At 48.8% G+C, this 22,322-nt stretch overlaps 1 protein-coding gene and 1 long non-coding RNA gene across 2 annotated transcripts in view; one reads left to right on the top strand and one right to left on the bottom strand.

Annotated features, from left to right (window-relative positions):
- LOC135915692 (bone morphogenetic protein 4-like) overlaps positions 1–22,322 on the top strand; it is a 447,782-nt gene that overhangs the window by 355,111 nt on the left and 70,349 nt on the right. The window contains exon 5 of the mRNA XM_065448822.2: positions 4,667–4,834. Coding sequence (XP_065304894.1) covers positions 4,667–4,834 — 168 coding nt within the window. The remainder of the gene's footprint in view (positions 1–4,666; positions 4,835–22,322) is intronic.
- On the bottom strand, positions 9,529–10,037 carry LOC135915693 (uncharacterized). The gene is made up of 3 exons (XR_010568722.2): positions 9,984–10,037; positions 9,768–9,866; positions 9,529–9,669 (listed from the first exon to the last, which is right to left on the bottom strand). It is a non-coding gene; the product is annotated as an uncharacterized lncRNA (long non-coding RNA).

Below are 22,322 nucleotides of genomic sequence, written 5' to 3'. Positions count from 1 at the left end.
TCGATCGGGCGTCTGTTTCCTGCAGCATTAGGTGTTTGATTCCTTTCGTTCGTTTGTTCATCTGTGTGCTTGCGTGCATGTGTGGGTGTGTGCGTGTACGTGGGTGTTTGTTTTTCGTACACTACTAGTACGGTCCTCGCCGTTGTTCACCCTTCTTCCTCCTCCTTCTCTCCATTCAGCCGCGTACGTACCTCCGGCGTCTTTTTGTGCGCGAGGTACAATTAATGCCCGAAGGTGTTCACGACAGCAGCAGCAGTAGCATCAGCCCTTATTCCTGCAGATGGCGCTCCAGGGAACGTCCGGAAGCCCGATCGAACTGTACTGCGTGTTGTGTGCTCCGACAAATTGAGAACATTAAGGTAGGCGCGTCTTGCCAGGCAGGGTATATTCTCTCCTCCAGGTACGCGCGGCTGCCAGTGGGTGGGATACCGCTGTTGAGCAGGTTTCTTTTTATTGCGCTGTTTATTGGCCTTTTACGCAGCTCAAGGCAATCGATGACTGTTTCTTTATTTGTTCTATTTCTATCTTCGCCGCTTGGAAGCGATCAATAAAGAGGAATTCCGCGAGTTATTTTTCTCCCGTCCTTCTTCACTCGGTGCAAAATCACTAGTACTTATGCTGCCTTCCGCTGATTAAAAGAAAGTGCACTGCCCTTTTTTTTCCTATTTTTATTGGTGCTTTATGTGAGCTGGCAGTCATAGGTGCTTTTCATGAAAACATAATGAGGAAGACGAAGTGATTCTTTGATAGAACGCTTGTAATTTTTTCTCTGCTTTTTCTTTTCTTTTCGTGCATTTCTTGGAGCTGCCGCTCTCTCCTTGCAGCAATTAATGAAGAGAACTCTGAGGACCGTCCTTGTGCGCAGCCGTCATGTCGGATAACGTCCAGGAAACGTAGAAGCGCATCAAGCGATACAGATAGCGAGGCCACTAAGTTATGCTCGGACAGCTACGACTCCTCTGACGATGACTTCAACGTCGTGATGAGTAAAACATCAAAAAGAACACTACTGCAAGCATCTTCGTCGGCAAATGCTTCTACCAGGAAGAGTGCACCGCAGCGATGGCTGCACACTGCGCTGTTCATGTCCCTCGACCCGACGACCAGTTTGCGGCTCAAACATGCAGGTCCTCTTTTTGTTCCTCGAGAAAAATCTGCCAAATGATATTAAAGGCGTGAGAATATACTCGCGCAAAAATCTCCTGGCAGTTCACGTGTTACGCTGAAGCGCTCTAAAGGCCTACGCAATATAACTGAGATCGAAATAGTAAAGGTGTGACCAGTGATCCCTATAGGCAGCGATGGTACTGCGGGCGTCATTTATGACGTTGACGTTGCCATCCCAAATGGCGAGTTGCCAATACTCGTCAAACCAATGGCAGAAGGCACGTTCATTACGAAGATTTTCATACTGGGAAACGCGCTGTGTGAAGGTTTTGTCTGAAGGAGACAGTCTTCCTTCCCACGTCAACGTAGGACATGTCCGCCATCTAGTACTACCATTTGTGCCGGAGCCCCTTCATTGCTTCAACTGTTGCAAGACTGGCGACACGAAGGGTGTCTGTGCATAGTGTGCCCGCGGTGCTCTGAGTCCCGTTCTGAAGACGCTTGCCGCACAGATGCTCCAAAGTGCTCTAACTGCAGTGTTGCTTACAAGGCCGCGTCAAAGGGTAGCCCGCGGGTGCGGAAGAAATTCGCGACTCCCTAATTAATGGTGCCTGACAATTCAACGCATCGACAGGCTACTGCCGCTCTTCGGTGACGTCGGCATCAAAACAAAAAACGTTCACAAAATACCGCAGCTGTAGATAGTGAAACGTCATCTTCCGTCAGAAGGATTGCCGCATCGGCGCATAGTACCACCAAGACACATACAAGGAAAGCAAACAACGCGGAAAGACTCCCCCGTCCGGAAGAATGGTCTGAGCTACTGAGGGCATAACGCACTGCTGAGTGACCTCAAAACGAACCGACATCTACGGCTTCTGCAACTGTTGAAGCGACGTTGGCTGATGATCTCCAGGTCATCAACATTTTGCGGTCTCCCATGAATACCATTCGCGTTAAACTTAGCAACATTAAATATTCGTCGCGTGAAGCATGTTACTGGTGCTGGACACTTTGAGTCCAGTACTTGCAGCCTTTGGTTGAAATCATTGCTCGCCAGAAACCGTCGTGACGAAGCCTGGAATGCGTCGATATTTCAATGGAACGCCAGAGGACTTAAGTCACGCATGTCGGACTTTCGGCCGTTTGTGTTCATGAATCAGTTCCCCATCATCGTAATCTGCGACCCCTTATCAGCTGACGTCAGACTGTCCGGGTATGAGTGCTTCATGTCTGCTACACACGGAGAATGCACAAGATCATCGTTTTCATGCGACGTGATCTTGCGTATGTCCATCATCCAGTGCCACCTGACCCTATATGCCAGAATGTGTGTTTGACAGTGAATAAAGGCGAGTTCACGTTCACAGTAGTGGAGCCCACATATCGCCCTCAAGTCGGCTGCACTCCGAACGGTTACAGCGAATCACGACAGCGACTCCACAGCCTTGCGTTGTCACTGGAAATTTTAATGCCATCCACTATCTCTGGAAAAGCTCTAAGGAAAACTCTAGGGGCAGCAAATTAGTGTCATTTGCCTCTGAACAAGAACTGTGATCGCTAAATGATGGAACTCCCCCCCCCCCCTTTCCTCGTGGAACTACATACAGTAGCTGCCTGGGCGTCACCTTTGTTGCACGCTTCTTCACTAAAAAGGTCAGGTGGTTTTCGGATATCGAAAGTGGGGAAGCGACCACTTACCCGCTTAGGATTGAAGGGCTGACGGACTCCCAGTTAGCCGCCGTCACCCAATGTATCGACTGGCCGATGTTCAAATAAATTGTCGAAAATGGTTGTCGCAATGGTTTGTCCTCTAGCCTAGAGAACACTATAAACGGTACCCTAGAGGTCGCTAGGCATTCGATTCCGAGAACGTCTACACGCACCGAATGCAACAATGAGCTGGCGAAGCTTCGTGAAATTCGTCACCGTGCAGAGTGATGATACAGGCGAAGAGACTCTGTATATGATTTGAGGTTGTCCAAAAGAACTCAAAATAAAATTCAGCGTCGCGTGGAGAAAGTTGCATCGCAAATATGGACATCTTTCTTCGAGTCTTTGGATCCAAGAAAACCTTTGTCTCAGATGTGGAAAACTGTTCGTGGTCTCCGTGGAACCCCTCAGCAGAGCCACCAGTTCAAGTCTTTGGCCCTTCTCCAACAATGCAGAGAGGTAGACGTCCCTGATGATTTCTGCAGGAGGATTGCTGGCGAAAGTAGTTCCACTAGAACATCGACGCTCGACCACTCAGCGATTTCACGCCACCCACGCATGGACAGTCCTTTCACTATGGGCGAACTTGACGCTGCACCTGCCTGGTGCAAGCATTGATCATCGCCAGGACCCAACGGTATAGCTTACAGTGCCCTGTGTTATCTTGGCGATGAGGCTCGGAAAGTGCTCCTGCTCTTGTTGAACAGCTCCTGGCAGACTGGTATGGTTCCCCAGGAATGGAAGACCAGTTGCCTAATTCCACTGCTCAAGCCTGGCATGTCGCCTGTAGACATTGCATCGTACCGACCGATTGAACTTGCCATTGGAAAACTAATAGGAAGGGCGGTTCTAGCATGGCTTTCTAGAATGGTACCTCGAAAATTCAATTGTTCGAGGTACTTTAATTACCATTGAGGTGAGGTCTGGCTCGGTGAGAGAGCTCTAGTAATAGCAAACGCGCTCGCTCGAATTTTTCGTTTATCCATCGTTGAAGTCCGTGGGCTTGACCAATAATAAAGTGTTGGCTCTAAGTCATAGTTTAGTGCGCGGAAAGAGTGAATAGCAGATGAAATGATTGTCATTGAATAGAAAAGAAACTGGGCGTTGTGCACTTTCATGTGTGAATTCGTCAATTTGAAGTAGGGATTATTGCTATTCATCTGGTTGCGAAACGGGTGCCTAAATTTAGGCCTGCATGTAAGTGTAAGCTTAGCGAGCGAAATGGGCGTGTCCGCTCCTGTCACCATTTGTGCATTGGTCCGCACGAGTCGTTCGCTCGGTTGTAAGGGGACTCTCGCATTGGTTACGCACTACCGACTTGTATTTTATTGCAAAAGGAAGGGACACTCACTATTTCTTGCAGTAACGTGACTAGGTGAGCTAGTGTGTATGTCAGGAGCGAGTATAGGCGCAATACAGTAGACACATTACCTGCGTCCTCTTGTTCTGTGTCCCGTTTTAAGCGCGGTTTCTTTCTGAAAGTGACTTCTTATGCGATGATGGCTTGCTTGTGTTCCGTATTAAAACCCTCACTTTCAAAGTTAGAACATGGGTTTAACTGTTTTATCGCTTTAGTTTGAATTATGAACACAGGAGCCAGCAAGCTAGGCATATTCGTTGCCTAGCAAGGTGTGCTTGCTACTTTCTACATTCATAGGTATGTACCAACTTGCCCAACAAGAAGCCCTGACGAAATCCTGTCTTAAGGCCTGACTGCCAAATAGACTGCAGTGTGTCATTTGCAAAACAAAAAAATGAAGAAAAAAAAGCCAGCACTCCCTTTTTGTTAAGCACACTGCAGCTCCGAAGCGGCAACGAATGACGTGCAAATACGCTGCCTACGCAGGGCTGTTGATGACGGTTCGCACGGCCCATGGCCGCCGGTTGGAGGACGGCGTGCTTCGTTTCGCCAAGCGACACCAAGGTCACGTGAACAAGCAGCCCATTCTGGTGGTGTTCAGCGACGACGGCAGGCCCAGCAGAGAGACGCTGTATCCGACTGGCGCCTCCGGTGGTGAGTACTGGTCTCGACTTCTATTAGGTACTGCTGTAATCCTACACACTGCGATCCGTCGTAGGGCCGAATTCACGTATCTCCTCGTTCCTAAGAACCGTTTGTCAGTGGCAGGCCACTTTTTCTAACAACGTGTTCCACATCATAATTGGCCGGCGCCTACTTTTACAAATTGCTCTACTGTATAAACTGCCCTATGAATGCGACCCCGGGGAACCCTATTAAGAAATAGTTCCTCACAAACTAATGGTTATCGCGCGCCTACGTGCCAATTAGGTAACAAATAGCTCGGTAGGCACTAGGACGGGGTTTTCTAGCGTCTCAAAACAAAGCGGAATATGCCAGAACATGGGGCCGAATTCACAAAGACTTTCGTTCATAAGTGCTCTGATACCTCTGATACGCCCTGATACCTGTGTGCCCTGCCGGCCAATTACACAACGTCTGCTGCGCTGGCGTCCGCGATTACACAAAATAATTGAGACAGCTTTTGGCTCGTAACATGAATGGTTGCCTTCGTCGTCATTCCGTTCGCTGCTGTGATTGGCAAGCATAAATTATAATGAACCGCTATTGCGTGCGTACCTCGGGCGGCTTTGTATATTCAAGCCCCGAGTGAGTGTACCTAAAGCTTAAGTACCCACAGGCACCAGCTCCAAGTAGTTGAGCAATGTAAGGCGTAGTGCAGTCCCGTAAAACAAAGAAGAAAGAAAAAAACTTGCGTCTTGGGCTTAGACATTGCTACAGTCAACAAAGATAAATCTTCAACGGGCCGTGTGCAGAATACTGAGCCGTCTTCTATATGCACCCTCATGCTCGTTGTTTAAAAGGGCACTGAACGTAAGTGTGCAGTCTGTTAACTTCTGTTCTCAACTCGCCACCTTTCCGTCGCTGGCGAAGCTAAACGCAGCCGCTTTTTCTGCGCCTGTGGGCAGCTTTCCTTCAAGCTTTCACTTACTATACGATGTTATAAAAGAAAGAAATATATCGCAATGCTGTACGGAAAAGAAAAAAAGAAAGAATACCACATCAAATGTTTTTGTCAAAGGGAAGGGGGGGGGGCGCACACACGACGATGAGCCCCGTAGGGGGCCACCAGGTCCGCTTCGAACTCTTGCGATCACCGCGCTCAGTACACGCGGGCGCGAAGAAGCCAGTCCTAATTGAGTTTGTCCAGCCGACCCTTCCTTTGGCAGGGAGCGGAGAAAGTGCCTCGAGCAAGCCTTTGCGGCTTATTTGCTGCTTCGTACGCCACAGAGGCCAGCGGTCGGCCTCCTTCCCTTGCTTGCTTCTCCTCATCTACTTGCTTGCTTGCTTACATGCCATTGCTTGCTCGCGCACGCGCTCACAGCATGGTCCCATGCCACGCGCTTTATTAACTCGTGAGAGGATGTTTTCTTCGCCCCTGAACGACGTACGGCGCAACGCCACCTGCTGCAGACAGGAGTAGTTAATTACCTGGAAGTAACGCAGTCTCTTGCGACTGGGCTCTGTCTCCCTTGTTGCTTTCACGCCGACGCTGCTGCTGGCCCTCTTTTGCCCGTTATGATTACCGTACTTCGTTTCATTTTCTGGCGTGCAGGACACATCGCAGCTGAATGAAACGAAGCGAGGCTCCGCGTCCCGCTAACTACTTATGGCAGCTCGCGCGACGTGGCTGGCTCTCTGTCCTGTGCAGCCGGTGCACTTATGGGTCGTGGTCATTTTGCTATTCGTGTCGACAGTCTTTCTTATCGGAGTTTAGGGAATTCCCATTTGTAAGCTACCAGAAAGCGGTTATTCGTGAGCATCATTTTAGGTACCAACACGATGCTAAGTATATGATCGAGTGGGTCCTAAGATGGTGGTTTATCCACGCAGGATGCATGAACGAAAGCGTTCGCAATCTCAAAGGGGGTTATCGCATACGTCTTTGCGGGGCCGTATCGTGGTTAAGCAGCTATTACAACAGGACTTATCTCAAAATGGGGGTCAGAATTCGAAAAGCTTTTAGGTCGTTAGTTATGTTTGCCATTGGCTGAGCTCCTTCGGTGCAACGTGACATTTGGCTAGCCTTTGCTCCCAAGAACAATTTTGGCGTAATAACTGTGCTTGTGAGTACGAGCCCTGTTTGATATTTTTCGTTGTTGCTTAGAATTGTTACCGGTACAGTTATATCAATTTTTGTAATAATTATCTTACGTTTTCCTTAGCAATATTCTCAATACATTCCAGTAGTGGTAGTATTCTTCATATCCTGCTGTCCTGAGAATTTGGATACCAACAAGTTATGCGTCTCTTTAACATGAACGCTGTCACGACTCAGAGTCGACGCTTCAGCTAGTCGTGCGTAGAGGCCTAAGGAGGTAGGGTCTGGTGACTGGCTTTCGCAAATTGCCATCGTGGACGAGACAAAGGCTTGATGCAAAGGGCAGTAATTTAATACCATTCGCCAACAAGAAAACAAACTGGCGTTATTAAGTAGTGGATGTGAATATGTTAGACAGAAAAAGTATGAAAGTGACAATTCCAAAGAACAGGTGTAACAATGTTGAACAATTACGATGTGCAATCGTAACATGAACGATGAACATCGGTACAAACTACATTTCTAAACAGTAATCGGGAAAGCAAATGTTTAGAGTCCGCAGTCCACAGAATCTAAACTGACATACACTAAACCGGGCGCGTTGACCGTCCGTGCCCACGATGCGGCCCGTAAGTGACCCTCGAAGTCGGCGCCTCGACGTCGGCGGCTGGCGGTGTTTGGTGTCGGGCCGTGATGTCCACAGCTTATTTGCCCGGGAGTTGCTCGGCGTTCGTTTATCGTCCCGGAGCCGACAGGTGAATTATCGTATCGGATCGTTTTTACAAACCTCTCGAGGCGTTGGCGTTCACCTCTTGCCGTCTAGACGTACACATGGATCATACACGCGCACGCTGGTTCTCGCCGTAGTTGACACTCCACCGGCGGTCACTTTCACATGCAGTCAATTTAATCACACAAAACAGTAGCTGTGGAAGAAGACGGCTTCACGTAGGCCGGTTATGCTTCCAGCATAAGTAAAACTCTGCTAGCGTTCACCTTCACTGGCAAGCAATCTAACAGCACACAAAACAACAGCCACGGATGCGCCCAGCTTCACGTATCCCGGGTGTGTGGCCACCATGGTTTAGACCCTACCAGCGGTCACCTTCACCGGCGAGCAACTTAATCACACACAGGACAACAGTCACAAACGTACATAGCTCAACGGGCTCTGGATGTACCAAAGATCACTTTCTGTACCGTTTATGCGAAAAGGCGCGGCACGTATACGCTTGCGGCCCATTCTTAAAGAAGCGATGCTGGATAGGCATGTATAAATAGGAGGCGGGGGGGGGGATTGAATATGTAATGCGACTTTTGTGACAAGCAATATTGGACTACTACGACATGCAGGCAATAGATTTAGTGAATTCTAAGATGTGTGGGGTGCAGTAAAATACCAACAGACGAAACTGGGGCGCTATAACGCAAAGCTAATCCAAACTTTTCAATTCCCATTCTGCAATCAGTCCTCCGCGATTGGTCACAAACTTTTTTGGACCACCCCCACTTCACCTGTCTGTCACGCGACGTCACGAAAACCGCAATAGCTCCCCAAGTGATATGACGTGTACACAATAATGATGCAGAATTTGGTCGAACAAAAGAAAAATAGTTATTTCTGATTCGACGCATTTTTGCCATCAGTCCACGGCTATTGGTCAAAAGTTTTTTGGCTGCACCTACTTCACCTGCCTGTCACGCGATGTCACAAAACCGCAAGAACTGATGGCGTCAAAGTGACGTGTTCGCGTTAAAGGTGCATTAATACACCGAGCAAAACTGAATTTTTTCTGAATAGCAGCAGGCTGCCCCGTTCCGAAAGGAATAAAACATGGCTGTTGCTGATCGCTCAGGCACTGGCTACTCGCACTTGCCGTAGAGGATGGGTTTATTTTGCGTGGCCGTGTAACATATTTGAGCACTTTGGCACGTTTACGACCTCGTTCTGCAACTATTCTTTGCCGAGGATCCGTTTTAGCATAATTCCTAAGCTTCCGTTGCATGCTGCCGTGATTTTCGACAAGCCACCTCAAGCTAAGTAAGGGAAAGCGGACCAATCGCAGACGCCGGCACCACTCTCTTCATCCTGTTATCGATCTTCAATGCAGTGGCTCGGCCCCATTGAATCCCTCTCCACTTGAGCGTGCTCCTCGCCTCTTGTCAGCCAATTAGGGGTGCGATCGCGCAAACAGCTCGCTTTTCCGTTCTCTCGCTTGCCCTCTCGTGATTCGTTGGCGCCCGCGCGTTTCGTCACGGCGGCCATTGCGCCGGGGCGGGACCACAAAATGCGTTTACGTCACACTCCTGTCAATCATTCCAAAAGCGAGGGGAAACGGCCGCTTTCGTGGAACGGTCGACAAGGGCATTCGCTTCGAAGAATGAATGGCCGTTGCCATAGCAGCGCTAGTAGCAGACGATGCGCCTGTCGTCTGCTCATAATGTCGTCGCTCGCCGAACATGGCTGGCCCTGGCGGGGGTCGAGTTTTTCGAGATTAAAACGCGATCCGCCATCGCCGAACGTTAGCGATGTTAATTATTGAAAACAACTGTGATCACAGTGAAATTAAATGCTGCGCCTGCGCTGTGATAAATATAAATAGTGCTGTTTTAATTTTTATTGATCCGAGTGCATTTGTCGAGAATGCTCGCCGTTTCACGTTGTGCTCCGCGAGCCGCGAGTCATCCGCGAGCCGTTCGACCAAGGCGTCCCGGTGGGACGCCCGACGAGGGCCTCGCGACCGGCGCTGCACCCGGGGTTGGTAGCCTGGAAAAAGTACCACTTTTTAATGAACTAAACACACAACTACATTACGTCCAGTGCATTCAAGCTGTGACATTGCAGGATATTTCCTTTTCACTTACTGGTTCTCACTCCGCCAGGGCCAGCTGCAGGCTGTGCAGTGGCTGGAGGGCTTCGGGGCAGTGGCTCAACAGGGCCCACTCCTGGCTGCTGCAGTGCTCCTATATTGGTTATAGAGGGTACATTCACTCAACGGTTAGAGTAGAAATAGTTTGCGTTCCTTATATACGAAACAGATTCCACAAACAGGAAGGCAACAGGGAAGAGCAAAAGCTTACCTTCACGTGAAAGGCCACTGGTTCCTGCGGTGGTGCCCACAGATTCCACGGTCACCACCATGGCGGGCTGAATTATGTATAAAATGCGAAGAAGCAGTTTTGTCAAGTTTGCGTAATCTGCTCCTCCTAATATGCACTAACATAGAGTTATGACAGCAGAAAAAAATCTCTTGAAATCCCAGTAGTAAACCATCTTGTGCATGCCAGCAGCAAACACATGCACATAAAGGAAGAAAAACTATTTCTGTTATACCAGTGTCACGCAGGCACTTTTGATCTGAATCGATCCCGATCGGGGCAAAATTTCTCTATTTCTATTGCCTCCTTCGCGGAATGAAGAAAGGAGCCAGTGGCTGTCGAGAAATTCCATCTAAACTGGGCGCGATTGCGAAGGAAGCGGCCTGCGTGACTGGGGTATAACATTGCTTACGCGATGCAGTATACGCGGCGCAACTACTGTAAATTACTGCCGCGTCCTCCCGTTTTTTTGGTGCGTTTGTCAATGGCTTACCTCGTCGAGTGGTTGGTAAAAAGCCTCGCACACTCCGGTCACCGTGGAGGTGCCCACTAGGGCGATGATACGGCCACGAAGGCCGGGCAGACGGCCACCACCCGTGCCGCTGCAATTACGGACAGCATTGTAAATATCGCGAGCAACAGAACCGCTCCTCGCACTCACCTTTGACTTGCGGAAGCTGTGGCGGCATCTCGGCGGGAAAGAAATACTTCTTTCCGCCAAAAGACCTGCCACTGTTCGGCTGTCTTGGCGGCCGGGCCCTCAGTGTTCAGCAGGGCGGCGAGCTCACTCCAAAGCTGCCGCCTCCGCTCCACCGTGCACTCCGGTGTGAGTGCACACGATGCCCGCACAAGATAGGGATGGCCCTCCATAAACGCCACCAACAGTTCACGTTGGTGTGGCGACACGTGAGGGCCAAGCTTGACGTTCTTGTGCGACGACATTTTGGCAACTGACGAACAGCGATTTTGCAATTGAACTGCGCGCTCCCGCCAATTTGTTTTGACGTGTGCGATACCACCTAGCGGACTAAACCAAAATATATGCCGCTTAAATTAGTTTTCTGCTCTCGCATGAGATTTCCGAGGCAGATTATATGTTGCAACAGTAAGAATCTTTTTCTTATATTACGTGTTTAATTATTAAAGCATCGCAAACATTCTGCACTTAATGTATCGTCCCCGATCGAAGCTCAAACTGGTGACGCAAACTTCCGGGGCTGGGCTCGCTCGTTTATTGGCTGTGCTCTCCCTCCCGTTCTCACAAATCTTGCGGACGGCCTACTTTGTGACGTCGCAGCCAGACCGAACGAACGGAAAAGCGAGCTGTTTGCGCGATCGCACCCTATAGTTTTACGTTATGGGGCCCCTGTTAGCTAAGAGAAACGGTTTGCGAAAAACGACTGGTGAGGCGAAGGGGAGAACAGCTAAAGTAGTTTTTGGTATTCCTACGTCTAGTGGGCTAAACACAATTCACCTTCGATGACCATGCACAGCGGCTGCCCTGATGGATGGCCCGCTTGCTGCCTATGGCAAGATGGCGGCGCGCGGCTTCAGGTCAGGGGCGCCCCCTCCGCTCCAGCAAGTTTTATTTAAACGTCTTTCTTTGTGTTCAACTTTTCGGTTGTTGTTTTGGACAACGACTTGGACCACTGAGAATGTGCACGCCCGATTGGACAACTTTCTGCTGGCTGCTACCTTGCAAAATGATAGATGAGGACTTTGTTTCTTAACGACTATTTGTCCGAGTTGTTGCTGTCGGAGTCTAGCTGGATCCACGTTCTTGGTGCCAAGTATATTTGCCGGCATCCATCCACGTGTGTTATGCGGGCCACCGACCGGAGCCGGTGGCCCGCACGGGCGATGGAGCATCGCACGGGCGCCTGAGCTGTCTAGCTGTGCCGGGTGCCGGGATGTTTGAGGCGAGTCAAACAGTGCCGAGAAGAGAATTCTCCGTGGCCGAAGTAACCAACAAGTTGGGACACCGGACATGTGCCACTGGGAGTGCTCCCATTCTTGCCTAGTACCCCAGAACGAGTGGGCACGTCTGATACCGGGGATTTGAAGCCTTAACTGTATCTATACACATGTATGTGTATTAAGGGAAAAAAAAGAGCCACAAAAGACAAAGGACAAGAGATGTTCACACCACAACGACTAATGGTTGTGGTGTGAACATCTATTTTTGTTCTGTGTCTTTTGAGACTGTATTTTTTCCTTCGACTATGTACCAGCTGGCCCGTATGTCAACCCCTATGTGTACAACTTCTCCGTACCCCCATACACATCTCATCACCATTCTCCCCTCGACAAGCATCACACATCGCCTGCATCGTCGTGTCACTGAGAGCCACGAGCTACAGATGATGAGCCTGTGCTCGGGTCATCGACTGCCCCTGCTACATCGCTAACTTTCAAACAAGCCTCCCGTCATTTAGATGCTGAAATTGCGTTGTATCTGCAGATTTCTTATTTTTCTTTTCTTTTCTTTGTGTTTTTGCCAAACGTGTTATATGACATTTCAGAAGTATGATTACCAAAGAGACGTAATATTAATCATCAGCCTATTTTATGTCCACTGCAGAACGAAGGCCTCTCCCTGCGATCTCCAATTACCCCTGTCCTGCGCCATCCGATTCCAGCTAGCGCCTGCGAATTTCTTAATTTGATCACCCCACCATTGTCTTCTGCCGTCCTTGACTGCGCTTCCCTTCTCTTGGCACCCATTGTGTAACCATAATGGTCCACCGGTTATCTAACCTCTGTATTACATGACCTGCCCAGCTCCATTTCTTTCTCTTAATGTCAACAAGGATATCGGCTATCCCTGTATGGTCTCTGATCCACACCGCTTTATTCTTGTCTCTTAACGTTGTGCCTAACATTCTTCGTTCCATCGCTCCTTGCGTGGTCCTTAACTTGTTTTCGAGCTTCTTTATCAGTCTCCAAGTTTCTGCCCCATATGTCAGCGCCGGTAGAAAGCATTGATTGTATACCTTCTTGTTTAATAATGATAGTAAGCTTCCAGTCAGGATCTGACAATGTTTCCCGAGTGCACTCCAACCCATTTTTATTCTTCTGTAAATTTCCTTCTCATAATCAGGGTGCCCTGTGAGTAAGTGACCTAGGTAAACGTACTCCTTCACAGGCTCTAGAGGCTGACTGGCGATCCTGAACTCTTGTTCTCTTGCCCGGCTATTGATCATTATCTTTGTCTTCTGCATATTAATCTTCAACCCAACTCTTATGCTCTCTCTTTTAAGGCCCTCAATCATTTCTTGCACGTGATAAAAGAAAGCCACATAATATACATGCGATGTTCTTCTTTGCAGCTTTCATTGTTTCTTTAGCTACTGCATTTTTTCTTTTTTTGTGCGCGGCTTTCTTTGAAATCTAATGACGGAAAGTCACGGAAGGGCACTTGTAGGAGAAAAGGTAACCTTATTTTCCTTATCAGGTAATGCACGAAAGAGAGAATTGGTGATTCCATATAGCATCAGAATTAATGCCGAGGAAGGGTAAACGGGTCCTTGGTAGCACGAAAATAGCTACAATGATGGTAATATTACGTTCTCTATCAAAAGATGTGTTCTATGGACGCAAGATAAGGAAAATTGGAGTTATTTTGCTTAGGCATTTGCGCTGCAGTGGACATCAAGCAGGGTCTTGATGATAATGACACTTATTTCTTATCGGATAGCATGTTGCGAGGCATAACACACTTTTACGGCAGCTTCGCAGCAAATGAACTCGAAGTGATCGTAGTATACATATCTGCGTCGATCGGAACAGCAGCCCGTTTTTGTTCAAGTAGCGCCTGACGTCCCAAGACTGTGGACTAACAAATACTGCGCATGTTTCTCCATCATTCGGTATGCGCAAACATTTGCACGTTTCCCACAGTGGCACTTGCCACGTATCGCCAGCTTGTCTACCATGATGGTGCTGTTTAACGAAGCCTTTGTGAGACAAAACACTACGGCGATTACCCCATCGAAGCGATGTGAGTATTGGCCTACACTAACAATAATGAAGCCTTTTGTCTCTCACTTTCCTCTCTCTGACAGTGGCACATCGTAGAAAATATCGTAATTAAGCTAATGCAATTTACTAATTCCGAGAAAATATGGGAGGAAACGAGTGTCTTTTAATAGAGTGTTTCACTGATCATCCGCCGGGGTGGATGGCTATGGTGTTGCGCTGCTAAGCACGAGGTTGCCTGATCAAATTCCGGCCGTGGCGGCCCCATCTTGATGGGGGCGAAAGGCAAGAACGCCCGTGTCCCGTACATTTGGGGCACGTTAGAAATCCCCTGGCGGTCAAGATTAATCCGCAGTGTCCCCCACAACGGTGTGCCTCATAATCAAATGGTGGTTTTGACATGTAAAACCCCGGACTACACTCATTCGCTTCAGTGGTTGACTTGTTGCATATTTTCATTGCTCCTCTGGAAAAAATGTGTCGGGTCGTTAGGTAAAAGGGTTTATTTGTTACAGAATTGTTCAAATTAAATTTGAGATTTTGAGCCTAATTACCGAGGCAAGCACCCGCTCTCATTCAGGGTGCTGAAGAAAAAAAAAACTTGATTCGAATCGATTTGTGAAAATCACTGCAACTATACTAAATAATTATATTACTTACCTCATGAATCCTCACCGCTCTTGTTTTGTTTTCTTCTTTTATTTCGAAATAACTGATGTATCTTTAAAAAAAAAGATCTATTGTATGTGTCTTTATTTACGTGCGTTCTGATCACACATAGTGTTTCTGTTCATGAGTGGTATTTATGCTTTCCTGCTTGTAATTTTGGTTCCTAGTCTTTTTTTATTCGAAATATTTATATCATTTTTAGGACTTGTGTGCATGCAAGTACTACATGTAATATATGATTCCAGCAGCGTGTACATTTCATTTTGCTATTATGTATGTTTCTTATTTTCTGCTTCTTATTTCATATGCCACGTAGCCAGGGGACCCAGACTCAAACTAATAATTGTAGCGTTTCTTATCGTGTGGTTTATCCGAAATCTTGAGATAATAAAACCTTATTCTGATTTTGAACTGCTAATTGATCAATCTTTCGCTGAGTTTGAGCAAAGCTTAGGATCAATGTCGGTTACTTTTTGGTGTATGAAAGTGCAGCCGTTATGCTATCACTAACATTCGCCACTAAGGGAAATTGCACGAAAGAGGAAAAGACAAACGGCCCATTTTTGTGAACGGCAGTCACAGCTTCTTCAAGTTACTTGCGGTGCACCGCCATATGAGTTACGGAGGTGGGTCTACCCTCTGCTCATTAGTCTGCTCCCTTGCCCCTCCATCATTCTCCTCCTTTTTTTTTCGTTAGTACTTATGCGCTCACATTTTCACACTGTCTTTAAGGGTATCCGATAGAACTTAAAATATAACAGCGCTTCCTGCAGCGAGATCATTTCAGTTTTATTCCGCTTTTCTTCGCTGCAGTGACTTATGGAGCCTTTGATGCTATTTACTCAACCTCGGTAAAGGCACACTACAAAAAAAAAAAAAATGTCAAGTGAGAATTTACGGAGCGGACTTGTCGCCGAGATGGTGCCACGGACTATAAGTGTCCCCGCTGCAGCGTTTGTAAAGCGTAGATGCTCCCTTGCACTCGTAGCACCGTTTATTTTCATCGGGTACCTGCTTTATTTAGTCTTTTCATCGATACTACCAAATGTGCGCCGTGTTACAAACGAGAAATATGCGCCAGTCAAAACGGGCTGCAAAATGCAGCTGAAGTCTAGCATATGTACATCTATTCACCCGAGAACCTATAGCGTCCGTCTCTAGAGGTTCCCACGGGCTCAGGCCGAGTCCTCGGTGTTCAATGCGCACCGGGAGAAGGGCGCGGCATTCCTTCGATCGGTGCATTTCATGGCTTGCAGAAAGGACATGTTTATGCTCTACGCGCGACTAAATGTATTGTACTGTGTACCGTAAGTTTATTGTGTAGAGCTTGCGGTGGCCCTGTTGACACGCGTCTGCGTACGGCCTTACTGGGCATTTGTATAACGTGGGTTCATGTACGAAACCCACACTTTTCAGAACGCAACCATTTATCGGCAATATCTTCCAGACGCAGCTTACCTCCAAGTGTCATGCGGAAGACCATTTGTAGCGTTTGTAAATTTGCTATTGGCGCGAACCTGTCAGGCTTGTCCACATCGGTTCCTGCGGAAATTTTCGCGAGTAACGGGAAATTTTAACGCGGTAAGACAGAGAGAGAGAGAAAGCAAGGACAGGAAAGGCAGGGAGGTCAACCAGAAGAGTATCCGGTTTGCTACCCTACACTGGGGGTGGGGGAAAGGGGAATAGAAAGAAGAAGAAAGGGCGAGAGTAAGCACAGAGTACGTGTGGGAGGGACACTATGCACAGGGACACTATAAACGGTCTCTTAAACCGGTGTACCTCAAGTATTGCAGTAATGCGCGATTCGCTTTTCGTGCCAGTGACGGGTGTGGCCACGGTCCGAGTATCTTTGACTCGGTGAAAGGTCGTAAGTCTAGTCGGTGTAAAGTTTCCTGCAGAGAGAGGCGTTGTACATCGTAGCGGGGGCAGGTACAAAATAGGTGCTCGATGGTCTCCTCGCACCCACAGGAATTGCACATCGGGCTCTCGGCCATTCCCAAACGAAAGGAATATGAGTTTGTGAATGCTACTCCCAGCCACAAGCGGTACAGCAAGGTTGCTTCACCGCGGGAAAGGCTAGATGGCACTTGTAGCCGTAGCGTGGGGTCCAGTTTATATAATCGGCAGTTGAAGGCACCTGAACTCCAGAGATCTTGCGACTTTTTGCGTGCATGTAGGCGATGTTCCCTGGCAGCATCATACCTCGCCAAAGGTATGGAACGCGTCTGGGTATCTTCGTGGGCAGACCGGGCAGCCTTGTCTGCTAGGTTGTTGCCGACAATGCATGGTGGTGTACTTCCCTGATGTCAGATATCATCTGCTCGTATACTCTGCGACGTAATGCAGACTTGATGCTGTGAAGGGCTGCCTTAGAGTCACAAAATACGACCTATTTCTCTGTGGGCTCTTCGGTGACGTACATCATAGCGGCATGGAGAGCTGCAAGTTCTGCCGATGTCGATGTAGTCGTGTGCGACAATTTGAATTTAACTGTAACCTTCTTGGCTGGAACGAAGAATGCGGCAGTTGAGCTGGCACGTGAGGTCGAACCATCGGTATATATATGTATGCGGTCATGATACGTCTGATGTAGTAATAGGAGCGTAAGTTGCTTCAGAGCCGGCGATGGATGATTGGACTTTTCTGTAATTCCAGGAATATCAAAATTCACTTGAGGCTGTCGTAGGCACCACAGGGGAGATGAAGGCTTTGTCGCCAGTTTAAAAGATGACGGTATGCACTCTTGATGAGCGCTAATCACTCGTGAAAAGGTCGCTTGAGGTCTTTCGGCTGGTAGGGAGGTCAAATGATGGTCGGGGATCCTTGACAGATGGCGAATGTGCGCTCTCAGAGAGTCGACAACTACGTGTGTCTGGATCACATGGTCCCCAGCGATGGCAATTGTTGCTGCTGTTGACGTGCACCGAGGCAGCCCTAAACACGTGCGTAGGGCTTGACCTTGTATGCTCTCCAAGGCGCGAAAGTTCGTCTTGCATGCATTTGACAACACGGGTAGACTGTAACGTAGGAGTCCGAGAAACAGTACCCTGTAGAGCTGCATCATAGAACGGACTGGTGTACCCCAGTTTTTGCCGCATAGAAATTTAAAGACCTGAGCAATGGCAACCAATTTTTTCTTTAGATAGACGCAGTGAGGGCTCCACGAGAGGTTGCGGTCAATGATTACACCCAGAAAACGATGTGTCTTAGAATAGGATACCGCTTGACCATTAATTGAAACAGGATACGATGACATTTGTTTGCGCGTAAAGCCAACCAATGCGCACTTTTCAGTAGACAGGCTGAGGCCTTGTTCTCGTAGATAAGATGCCGTCATGGTTGCCGCCCGCTGAAGCCTGGCTCGTACCTGAGGTAGAGTCACCGCAGAAGCCCAGATGCAGATGTCGTCGGCGTATATTGAGACGTGAACTGACCGCGGTAGGTACTCCGCTAGTCCTACCAAGACGAGGTTGAGCAGAATGGGGCTCAACACTCCACCCTGCGGCACACCATGCCTGATGTAATGTTCCGAAGTTGGGCCGTCTCCATTCTGTAAGAAAAAAGCACCTCTCAGTTAAATAGTCCCGAATCCATTGATACATCCGGCCACCAACTCCAACAGCCTCAAGCCTCATGGGCGACGCTGTCGTATGCTCCTTTAATATCTAGGAAAAGTGCCACTGATAGGCGCTTGGGGCTTTTTTGATTTTGGACCCAGGTTACGAGGTCAATGACGTTGTCGATGGACGAGCGACCTCGACGAAAGCCCGTCATGGCGTCGGGATAGATGTTTAATCGCTCTAGGTACCATTCCAAGCGAGCAAGAATCATTCTTTCCATCAGTTTACCGACGCAGCTCGAAAACGCAATCGGACGGTATGATGAGAGCTCAAGCGGAGACTTTCCAGGTTTCAGAATGGGGATCAAGCGGCTCGATTTCCATTGTCTAGGAACGGCGCCGTTCTGCCAAGACTCATTGTAGTAGCTGAGCAGCTCATCACGTGCGTCATGTCCAAGGTGGCATAGGGCAGCATACGTGATGCCATCAGGTCCTGGTGACAACGAATGCCTGCAGGTCGCCAACGCAGCATCGAGCTCTTCGAGTGAAAAGAGCACGTTCATTTATGGTACACGTGCCTCAGGGATGTCATTCAATGCTGCGTCAGTAATGGTGGCCGCGAACCCAGCAACCCGTGCACAGAACTCTTCAGCCACTTGAAGTTCCGAGCGGAGTTGGTATAGGGCCAGAGCAGCAAAGGGCTTCCTTTGATGCGGAGATGAGCGAAGTCCCCTAACAGTTCTCCATATGTGCGAGAGCGATTTTCTGGGATCAAGCGACTGACAGAAAGTTTTCCATTGCTTGTCATCCAGTTTATCTATACGACGCTGTACTTTCTTCTGTATGCGTCGTGAAGCCCTCAGATCCAAGACGGACTTCGTGCGCCGATACCTCCTCTCCGCCCGTCGGCGTTCCGCACGAAGCCTCTCCAGTTCCATATCTAAGTCTGTCCGCCTTCCTGACCTTGTGAGCGAGCAGATGGACGTTTTCAATGTCTCTGTGATTGCATCTTCGATGGTGTGTGAAAGGCCTTCTCGACATGCGTCATCCATATCCTTCTTGAACTTTGTCCAATCAACTCTACGCAAGACAGTAGAGGAGCGTTGCTCAACTCCTCTAATCTTTATGTATGCTGGAATATGGTCACTTCCACGTGTTTCAATGTCCGTAAACCAGTGGACGCTCGAGGCAAAGCGCCGTGATACCAAAGTTAAGTCCAAGCAGCTACTATAGGTGGTGCCTCGCAAAAACGTAGGGCTGCCGTCATTCACACAGCACAAATCATGGTCGGCAGCAAAGGAGGCGAGACTCCTGCCTTTGGAATCAATTTTAGTGCTTCCCCATAGCTGGTGATGCGCGTTGAAGTCACCTGTGATAACCCAGGGGCCATTGTTCATCAGTAATATTTTCTTGAGTCGTTCGCCGTCAAAGTGACCCGCTGGGGATATATAGGCTCCAATTAGTTTGAATGACACATCTTTCTTTTGGATATTCAGGCAGACATATTGGTTGTCGTCGTGAGGCTCTACCGTGTTAACGACATATGTAAAGTCCGTGCGGATGTAGATGATTACTTTCGTGCTCGCACCGCATGTGGACGAGACGAAAGATTCGTAACCGGACAGTCTGAGTGGTGTTGACGTATTTGGTTCGCAAATGACCAGTATGGGAAAGCGATTTGCAAAAAATGAATTGGCGAAAGTCTGCTATGCGGGTCCTTAGACCCCTAGCATTCCACTGAAAGATCGGCGCACTTTTAACTTCAGTGCTGAAGGGGACTATTGGTCGATCCATGATGCTTATACGATGCTAGCAAGCACTGGATTTTGTGCATCCAGTATTTGCAGAGCACTTCGAGCTGCTGGGGTTTGCAGCTTGTTCAGTATGATGCGCATTGTATTAATTAGCGATTGCAGCATATCAGCCACCTGCTTGTCTTGGTCGCACAAATCACTGACAGTAGACTTCGGGGGTTGTCCAGCAAAATTTTGCTGTGATTCTGTCGGTGGATGCTGTCGTTTTGGTAGAGCCGGCCAAGATTCTGCAGGTGTGGTCTTCTCAGTTGCCTTGTTCTTCGCGGTCCTTTCGACAGTGTCTGGCCCGGGCGGCAGAGGAGGAGGAGGTGGTGTAGGAAGTGGCATGCGCGTCGCAGAGACAACAGCCTTCCTTGAGGGGCGCCGGCGACGGGAACGTCGCTTCCTGACTTTTTCGGCAGCTTCGCGATGAGATGAATGATCTCTCGCCATCTCTTTCAAGATAGCCATTTCCTTCCTAATATGCGGGCATTTCCTCGAGGAAGCTTCTTGTGACCCTCCGCAGTTTGAACACTTCATCACAGTCGCGCCACATTTATCTGCAGCGTGGGGCTCGGCGCAACGGGGGCATGCTGCCTGATTTTCGCAGACGCTGCTCACATGTCCCAGTCTCATGCATTTGCGGCACTGAAGAGGTTTCGCAATGAAAGGCCGCACTGCATGTCTGAAGTGTCCCACCTTAACATGCGAGGGTATATATTTACCCTTGAATGCAATCTTCACGCAGCGTGAACTGCCTAGCCGCTTAACATCAACAATGACCTCATCATTGGCTGGCTTAATAAGAATCGGCAAGTCGTTATTAACGATGGCGACGTCTACGTCGTAGATAACGCCACTGACTACGTCAGATCCCAGAGGGATTTAAGAGCGCACCTGAATGCCATCGATGTCCGTTACGCTGCGTGGAGTGTTCAGAGCAGCCGCATGTTGGACATCAACCGCCAGTAGATTTTTCCGAGTGTTGACTCGAATGTCCGATATTTCATTTGGCACCAGGGCTTCCAGTGACATCGACACAGATTGCCTGTTGAGTAGCTTCATGTTGACGGTGGGAAGCAAGGGCACAAATATGATGGTATTGGCGTCCGGCCTCTGCGTGTGTCTTACTGTTTGCGTGCTTGACGATGAGGACGTCCTGGTGTTTCTTCGCTTCGCTCTGCGGCTCTGCATCAGCTGGAAGTCATCATCGGAAGTGTCCTCACTGCTGAGAGAGTAGACATGGGTGTCCTCGCTGTCGCTGTCGCTCTGCTGACCGTTCCGCTTCCTGGAGGCGGCCGCCGCTGACGCCGCCGTCGCCGGCAGACGTGCGGGGTCATCAACTTCCATCACGAGCGAGCAGGGAGCGAGGACCAGCGGATGAACTTAGAATTTCACAGAAATAAACTGGAGCAAGGAAGAACAGCTCTGTGTCAAAAACACTTCGTCGTCGTCCACGCGGTAAGAAGTGCTGGTGAAGCCTTAAAGGTGATAAGTTGTGAAAAGGGAAGGGACGAGGGGCCAACAAAATGCTCTATATATGCTGATGGGACTTGCCGCAACAATTGTTTACAGCGTACCAGTTCGAGCAGATGCGGCTGTCGTAATGATGGGACGCGGCTCTTGTAGCTTAGGTGGCACGAACGTAGTACTACATGACGCAACCATCACGTCGCAGAGATAATTTATATAAAGACGTCACCGTTGAATATTTATGCCACGTTGCCCGCGGAATATAAGCAAGTTCTAGGGGCAACAGAAGCATATCGCCCGAAATGAACCAACTTTTCGGGTTGCATTGCCGGATTTCCAATCAAAGTCGGCATCGTAAGCGTGCCTATGTAGGTATAGGTTTGGATGGCCCGAGCTGTGACCGTTCCCGTAATAACACTACTCGTTATAAATTTGACATTAAAGAGCGGAACGTCTCTCCGAAGGGGCGGAACGCGCTCGCGCCCTCCCCGTTCGCACGGCGCGAAAGCTCGCAAGGGCGACCCGAAAATTGCTTCAGGAGACAGCACCGTCTGGCGATAACTCCCCGCTCGATTAATTAACTCACTCGATCGTGCGCGCACACGGCGGCGGAATGTTTACGTTTTTCTTCTTCCCACTAGCTCTGCTTTCATCGTCTCTCATTTTTATTTGTCCCCTTTCTTCGTCTTTACACCCTCGCAGATCTTTTTCACCGTCCAGTTCACTTCATCCCTCGTGTTCTTCTCTGCACTTTTTATGTGCGCATTGAAATACCGGTGCAGCGGGCGCTAATGCGTTCTAAATTTTGCGCGTGCATGCGAAGATAAGCATGCGTACACACGCTCAGGC

This window comes from Dermacentor albipictus, unplaced genomic scaffold, assembly GCF_038994185.2.
Source record: "Dermacentor albipictus isolate Rhodes 1998 colony unplaced genomic scaffold, USDA_Dalb.pri_finalv2 scaffold_13, whole genome shotgun sequence".
NCBI lineage: Eukaryota > Metazoa > Arthropoda > Arachnida > Ixodida > Ixodidae > Dermacentor > Dermacentor albipictus.
The sequence above is the reverse complement of the archived record's forward strand: the minus strand, read 5'-3'. Positions and strand labels throughout refer to the sequence as shown.